Source organism: Monopterus albus, unplaced genomic scaffold, assembly GCF_001952655.1.
Source record: "Monopterus albus unplaced genomic scaffold, M_albus_1.0 scaffold67.1, whole genome shotgun sequence".
Taxonomy (NCBI): domain Eukaryota; kingdom Metazoa; phylum Chordata; class Actinopteri; order Synbranchiformes; family Synbranchidae; genus Monopterus; species Monopterus albus.
Genome location: NW_018127947.1, coordinates 1,861,211 through 1,869,568, shown reverse-complemented (window position 1 = coordinate 1,869,568; position 8,358 = coordinate 1,861,211). Strand labels below are relative to the sequence as shown.

General features: G+C 48.9%; 1 protein-coding gene across 7 annotated transcripts in view; it reads left to right on the top strand.

Annotated features, from left to right (window-relative positions):
• Positions 1-651: 651 nt before the first annotated feature.
• The window catches only part of baiap2b (BAR/IMD domain containing adaptor protein 2b), a 48,980-nt gene continuing 41,273 nt past the window's right edge, over positions 652-8,358 (top strand). For 2 of the 7 annotated variants that reach the window (XR_002275306.1, XM_020604672.1), the window contains exon 1: positions 680-1,090. Coding sequence is in view for 6 of the 7 variants with exons in the window: in XM_020604672.1 (XP_020460328.1) it covers positions 1,016-1,090 (75 nt within the window). In the remaining variant the exon portion in view is untranslated. Of the gene's footprint in view, positions 1,091-8,358 lie in introns of all 7 variants that reach the window. The other 5 variants (XM_020604670.1, XM_020604671.1, XM_020604673.1 and 2 more) reach the window with 5 other exon arrangements.

The window sequence follows — 8,358 nt, the reverse complement described above, 5'->3', positions numbered from 1 at the left end:
TGAACCAGGTGCCTCCAACAGACCCGAGTCACGCTAGAAGAACTGAATCAAATCTCTGGGCATTTAGAAAAACCGTCTGTCCTAAGAGAAAGGGACCTGAACTCATCACTGAAATCTCCTGCTGACACTGCTGAGCTGATCGGCTGGAGAGGAAACCTGGAGACTATCCTGGGGCCCTATCCAGAGCCTTCCGAAGCCTCATTTCTTTATGTGTTAACTGGTTTCTGCTACAAGGTTGTTGGGGAAAAGACACTGCTAAAGCAGCACAATATCAACACATCATCATGTCTGGAATTTTATATTGGGCCCCACTTTGCCTGATTTTTTTCCCTTCTTGATGAAACCTGGGGCCCAGAAGAATGGCAGCATAGAAGCCCGTGCATTTTGCAGAGAATGGGAGGAATTGGTTGGTTAATAAGAGCCCAGCAGCTGTCCATGTAGTGCTTTAGTCTGGCCATGTCACAGCTCTGGCCTACATGATGAATATCTTTTCAGAACTGCCTTTCTCCAGGAATAATCATACACTGAAGAACTGCTAAACATTCATGTTTGTTTGTTTGTTTTTTTTTACCAGAATAGTCAGTTTCAAAGATACAGTACATACAGTCAGTCTGTTATGGAATCTGCTATTTTATCACACGGCTTAGTTATTCCATAACTTTATCGTTGCTTGTTTATTGTCCACGACATTAAAATTTCTGACCTAACATCTTGTGTCTTGCCAACAGGCTCTTCAGGTGCGACTCGGTCTTAATCGCTTAGTTCCCCACCGTCCTTGAAGGCAGCACCGTTCCTCCACCTCTGCGCTCCAACCGGGAGCCACCGACTGACTGAGTGGCTGCGTGGGGAGCCGGTGTGGGCGCAGCGGAGGACTTTCCTATAAAAGCAGGGATTCCGCGACTAGGCGAGCTCGTCTCTCTCAGATAGCGGCAGATAGACGCGCTTATTCCCGCCAACAGCCTTCTGATCTCTCCAGTTTGATCGTCCCAACCTCATTCAAAGGAAATCTTAGTCTATGGTTCTGACCAACGCTCCAACAAGGATGTCCCGGACCGACGAGGTGCATCGTATAACGGAGAATGTGTACAAGGTAAGACAGATTGTTTGGTAGTGTGTTTGCCAGCCGCAGAGCGCGCGTCCTCCGGTGGTGGAGGGACACCTGCTGCACCGGTGACCGAGGGCGCACAGTGGATAACTTTGACTCGGGTGACCCGACTGGTGGCTTGACACTTAGGTGACACAGGCGCCTCTTCTTTTATGCGGTGAAGTGATTTAATGATAAAAAGATGTCTAGTCACAGGAGAAACACAGAAAGCGTTTATTCGCCTTTTTTCCCGGAAAAGACTCTGGATAACCTGGCTCACCCTGAGGCTGCTTGGTGGCCTCTGTCTAGCTCATACGGACCGGGGTTAGTCTATGATGGCAGCTGCTTATTTTCAGCTAAATGACAAAATGTTCACAAAGCCAAGCACAGCGTGTCCCCAACCCGCTTTCTCGTGCAGTTGACAAACCATCAGCTAACTCGTAACACATCAGTGGAGAGGTACCACAGGTAATCATCTAACAGAACTGTAGTCGATCACCTGGCTTAGAGATAATCGATCCCCTCAGCAGTAGTGGGAGCCCACTGGGAGGGTCCAGGCCCCCTCTCTCCCTGGTTACAGTGCGTTATTTGCCCTAACTGTGCGTGCCAGACATTTAGATGTCACTGGCTCCGACCAAGCGCTCCAGAGTGGCAGTTTCAGTTCAACACATGGCAGAGTCAAGCTGTGGCACCTCTTTGTGGAAGTATGTCACTGACTGATAGAAGTTATGCATCCCATCATTTGTGGCAATATTCCTTTGAGGCTGTGCTGTCGACCCTGTGCAGCTGCAGAATCCCCAAAGCTTTATGCGAGGAGCTCGTCCTGGTTGCACACGCCTCCAGAGAAACACGGAGGGAGCAGGAGAGGTGTCGGTGGGCCGGAGAGCTCAGGTCAGCGGGAGGTCATGGCTCCTTGTGTGGACCATGACCTGAGGATTTAGGCCCCTACGAAAAAGATGGGAGTCATTTCAGGTTTTGGCAGAAAACCGACCATGAGTGCGCGCGCGCAATGGTGGGGCATTAATGGTGCACAAGCAGTAGCTTGATATGGTGACCTGTGGGGCGCTTCCTGGGACTGTTAGTAGCTGGAGCTGTAGAGTAAAGAGGAGTGGGGAAGGTGCCAGGAGCTGGTGCTTAAGTGACACATAGGTTCATCATGACACAGTTAATGTTTGAGTCCATTATGGAGACAAATCGACTAGTTTCAGCTTCTCTGTGGCGCCTTTATGTAACTGTACATTTGGCTTTTGGCCTGTTGGTTGGGGCGATGTGAACATGGCACCTTGGGATCTGGAAACGTGTGCTGAGCATTTTAAAATGTTTTCTGACATTTTCTTGCCAGACACTTTTTTGAATAGTGAATAAAAACACGAGCATTAGATGCAGCTTCAGTTAAATGTTCCGATGGAGCAGAAAATGAAAAGGCCACGGTGCAGCTGTGGAGTCGGCAGGAGCGCGCTGCCACTTGGACCCGCTGCTGGGTGCGCGCTGTGTGCGGTTGTGTTTAGAGGAACGAACGGGTCTTTATTCATTCATTAAATGCAAGGACGATGAAGAGGACTGGAGCTGCTGTCTGCCATTAGATAACACTCAGGCCTGTTTCTGTCGAGATGGCAAATGTCAGTGATTTAAATCATGCAGCATCAAGATGGGGATCATTAGTTCCAGGACATAATATCACAGTGAAGTGCAGAGCATTGACTCACCTCTGGCAAAAATGTTTGCAAACGTGTAGTTTGCACTAACTGTCTGGATCTGCACCAAAATATGCACATCAGTATGACTGGCTGAAACTAGACACAAGGTTTAGATACCTGTGTTACTGGTGACTCACAGAGCCCGGACTAGATTGTTTGGTGTGAATCAGCTGTGAGTGCAGCCTCTAATCCTCCCCAGCAGCCACCGCCGAGCAAGGCACTGGCAGCACAGGGCTGCTGCTGGGAACAGATGATTAGAGGGTGGTTGTGTTCCTACCAGAGACACACACACACAGCATGATGAGCCTCCCCTGGATAAACGGGGATTCTTTTGCTGTTCTCCAGCAGCTCCGTATGCTGTTTTGTGTTCTTTGGTAGACTGTTGGCTGCCAGAATGAGTCGGCTCCAGCTCGACAGCAGAGGAGCTGGGCTGTAACCTCTCCGCTCGGCTGCTGAATGTAATTTTTGGATGACTCACACCGGCGGGTGTGTGTGTGGGCAGTGTCTCACGACCGTGTATGTGTGTGTTGCCAGCACACATACTGTACCGTAGAGTGGCTGGCACTGTAATGATTTCACATAATTGTACATTAAGAAATGCGCAGGGCACCGACTGGTCAGCGTGAAATGTGAAGTAACGCTGCGTTCATACCCATTGACGATGGGGACAAACTGTGCTCCCTCAGGTTGTTGCAGCCACTGAGCAAACGTCGTGTGTGTGTGTGTGTGCGTGTGCGTGTGGAGGAGCCGGTTCAGCTCAGTGAAGCTGCAGTGTCAGGGCTGGAGGATGTCTGTGGAGACCAGCTTCCAAACATTGACCTGTCACAGCGAGTCTCAAGTCAAAACATCGATCAATCTTTGCTGATTCCAGTTTCTTAGACATGAGCATGTGATGCTGATCGGGAATGTTGGAAGCTGGTAAACTTTGGTGTCTGGAAACTGGGATGGGTTTTTTCTCCACTGTTCTCTGACTGGCAGCCATCTTCAGTTGCAGCTCTAGATACAACCAGTGTAAAATGTCCTTATGTTGTTGGGAAAAGGTGAAACTTTTCTTAAACACTATTTATCACCACACATTATGAGGCTGTGGAGCAGGCAGGGTTGGAGGGTGGCGTCTGCTTCAGGCGCAGGCAGTGAGCTCATGTTCCTGGAGAACTTCATGACAGAAACCATCGAAACCACTTTCCCTTGTTGTGTAATATGTTGCTAACTGTTACTTTAAGTGTCTCAGCTGCATTAAAACGGTGGGCAGTGTCGGTCTCTGCTAAAATGACAGGAATGCTGTAACAGGGAACACCCTCGACTGACTAGAGCCATAAATCACTCGTAAATATTGTCATATTTTTAGGCCCAGCCTCCACCAGACATGAGTAGTTGTGGAGCCAAAACCATTCGTTCTCCAGGGAAGAATTTCTGTTCACTGTGTGGGGGGTGTGAGTAATGCTACAGAACACTTGATCAAGTACAATCTGTTCCCAGTTTTTCTGTCTAGAGCCTTTTCGTTTCTTAGACCAGTGAACAAAAACAGAATTTCACTCGACAGTAGTGGTTACCAGCGGTTTAGTGCAACAGAAATAAAAAAGGCTTGTTCCCAGAGCAGTGTGGCGTGAGCAGACAGTTGCTGCAGGTGAGAGGCAGGGCGTCTGCTGGGGAGGGGAACTGTGCAGCAGTAGATGGCCTGGAAAAAAAAGGGGTTTAGCAGAAGGTGCATGTTCTTCTTCCTCCTATACGTCTTTATAAGAAGATGCTCTGGCGTGGTGTGCAGCTTCACACTGAGCTTGTTTATATTTTCTTGTGATGAGGCTCTGCTTTCACCTCTGCCTGCGTCCGAAGCTGCATCACTGACTTTGAGCTTCTGTCCCTGCAGATTTGCGTGCCTGCTGCAGCTGCAGGCTGTGTTCTGCCTTTGTGCCTTGTTACGGCTCTTTGAGCAGCAGCAGTGTTTGTGAGCGTCACCGTGACGCTGTCCCACAGTGGTGTGGGTTGCACGGTTGTGTTATGTAAGAGAGGAACAGTGTGGCACCAGCCGGGCACTTTAACCTGCACTCTGTTGAATTAAATGAATTGTATTGCTGATCTCACTGAAACGGCCCAGCGATGGACCGGGCGACCTGTCCAGGGTGTACCCCGCCTTTCGCCCGATGTTGGGATTGGGTGACATTTAACCTGGAGCCTAAGGTCAGAAGGAGAAAAGGGGGAACAACTAGGTGTGCTCAGGGGATTTACAGCAGAAACACACCATTATTCACTGCTGTGCCACAGTATGCTTCATCCTGATGACTAACACACACTCCTGCATGCTACATCACACATGTGCAGACACTCGTTCTTTCTTTGTGTCGTTGCAGAGGAAATGTTGCCAAAATGTCTCTGTCGCTTCTATAATTAAAGCCCCCCCCCTGCGTCAGTGATATTTTCAGTCAGCACCTTGCACATGTGAACATATGTGTGAGCATATGCTCATTCATGTGTGTAAAATCAGAACCGGGCTGTGCAGACCGACTGGGATGCGTCACTCTGAGGCAGTGACAGTGATGTTGTTCGCTCACATGGCGGCGGCGGAGACTCCCTCGCCGCTCTCACCTCGCCCACCACCCCAGCTTTCCTGTGGTATGGGCCGAACGTGAGGTGAATAAAGATGGGATGCCCTGTCACGGGGGGAATTCCAGCACTTCCATATATGGCTCCGGACGTGCACCTTCCCTCCCGTCCCCTCCTAAAGCCGTGGAACGGGGCTGCTGTGCCTCTACACAGAGAAGAGCTCATCTGAAAGGGAAACTGGCTGAGTTCACACACAGAAAAGTGAATTTCCATTTCCTGAGGCCGGTGAAGCAGTGCAGCTTCAGCGTGGTGCTGTCTGTCTGAGCAGAAGCAAATAATGTCTATTTCCTGGGAAACAGAATAGCGAGGGACACAACGTGTACACCAGCCTGTCACTGCCACATATGGTCTCTAATGCAGCGGGGACCTTTATGGCTCCACTGGCAGCAGTGTTCTGCTGCTTCATGTGCACATGTGCTCTGGGTGAATATGCAGTGTGGCAGGTGTGAAACATGATCAAATGAGCTCATGATCTCATTTCTGTGTAGCTAAAAACTATTTATTATATAAATCAGTTTTGGGAAAATACACATTATGATGCACAGCAGCATAGTTCAGCCAGAGACAGACATCTGTCAGCTGTCTACCAAACCAGCCTAGTGCTGGTTGACTAGTGTCAGTCTAGTGAGTCTACATGGGGAAACAGTTATTGGCCTATTTACCAATAACTGATCAATGCGTTTTAGGAGTTGCTGCTCACCTAATATTTAATCAAACCAATAAATTGTGTCATATTCCATTATTTAAATTTGATGATAAAATGTCTAAAGGAGTAGCTCTGCTGTTTGGTGAGTTTGCCTCTGGAGGCTCCTCTGTACCAGCTCTGTGCTGCCGGGCAGCCCGCAGGCTGCCTGGACCGTTTTGGTCAGGGTTATCAGTAGAAGCCTGTGATAAAACACAGAACAAAGCAGATGGACATGTGGGATGTGGCTTTGACCCGAGGACTGGCTTCCTGAAGGAGGCAACAAAGCAGACATACAGCAAGTGACCCAGTATGTATCAAAGAACCTTTCTGTAATTTATATTGATGCATTAGAAGGAGCAGGGATGAACCTTCCCAGCTCTTACGTGCAGTAGATGAAATTCTCAGCTGAGGAAAGCACAACTGCTCCGCTGCGTTACAAACTGAGTATTTGTCTTGTTCTCCACGTGACTTGTGCTGTGTGAAAGAAAACGTTGTGTATTTCTGTACATGTGTGTGAGATGGTGTGTAAACTTCAGCTTGTGCGCAGTGGTAGTTCACACTCACATACCCAGTAAAACTTCATGACCAGAGGTCACCTTGACTTGTGAGCGGGAGCCAAACGCACGCTAGCGCCGTGCGTCCTCCTTGTTTCCACGGCGGCAGTAAATGACTTTTCCTCTCTCTCTCTCTCTGTGTGTGTGTGTGTGTGTGTGTGTGTGTGTGTAATCTGGCTAATCTTCATATCCCAACCTGAGTTCACACGTTTAAACAGCAGGAGAACAAAGGGTGAATTGAACTTGTCACTGAAGCGGTCGACTCAGAATTAGTGATCCCACCTTATGGTTTTTGGGTGGGTGGGGTCCAAAGCGATCCCCGGGTCCCATCTGGAGACTGTTTATGCGAGTGACTGAACTTTACATGACGTTGCCTCCTGTGGTTTTAGTGCCAAGTCTGGTGTGACCTCAGCTGTAGCCACGCCAAGGCAGCGAGTCTGTGCGCAGGCTCAGGCCTGTCCGCGACAGAATCCCACTCACTGTATTTAAGTGTTTATTCACATTCTGTTTCACATTGACATGCATAGAAGCACAGTTAAAACAGAGACTGTGTGACCTAGCCAATCAGCAGCCACTGTGAACAGTCAACGCTGACAGAAGTAAAATCGCATTGAGGCCAGTTATTTGTCTCCACCCGGTCCTCCCCGCCCTCCTCGCTGGGATGACCGGGTCCGTTCTTGCTGGTGACTTTGGCAGTGAGTGGCACAGCAGGTTCCAGTGGTGCCGGACTGACAGTAATTTACACCCCGACGTGATATGAACCCGATGCTGTTCCTGTAGGCTCTGACTCATCCCATCCTCTCATCTCCTGCCGCCAGGTGCACACACTGCCTTCGCTGCAGTGAGGTCACACCTGTGCTTAGCTGTGAGTGCGCTTACCTGTGCTGTGAAGTAGCAGCAGATCATTTTCACTGGCAGAGATGACTTCTTTTCCCCACTACACACACTATTTAACAGTTTTGTGTTACCTCAGTGCTGCCTGAGAACTCATAAAATCTTGTATTTAATGGAGTATTTTCTGTATTTGAGTACTAGCAGCTGAGTGTTCCCATATGGCTGTTAATCCTTATTAAACATGTCCTAATACACTTTAGCTTGTGAGAAATGCTACATGGAAATGTATTTGTTAAAACCCATTTATGCAAGCTTGTGGAACCTCTGGCTCTGGTTCACATCACTCACCTGTCATGGGACACAGTGACCATGTGCTGCCATGTTGCTCCGATTGACCAGTTAACCTTGGTGCTGCTCTCTCTCCAATCTCCCTGTCCTCCATTAGCTGTCTGTTGTGACCACGGTGGCACAAAGTGAAATACCACTGGGTTTCTGCCATATTACTGGAAGTCTTTCCTGAGCATGCATCCCAGAATATCATGTAAAAGTGTGCTGGTCTAACTGGAACCGAAGCTCAGCCATAAGTCTGGCAGATCAGAATGCTCCTGTGCTGTTTGTACATTTGGGGAAGGTTCCTGTGCTAAGTCGCCATATCATGGATCCAAACTTTTGTGTATTTGTGAAGCCCTTATTGGCGCGGCTCCCTGTCAAACCTCTGAGGATCAAGTCAATAAAATACCCCCCGCCCCACCCCCGACACGAAAAGGCCCAATTCCTCCTCTCCCATCCAGAAACTGATGCTACATGGCAGCCAGTCCTGCCTGCCAGCCCACTGAACTGTGAACAGCTGCACACACACACCAGCATTAAAGTGACACAAACAGAAATGTAGTGCAGAGTTTT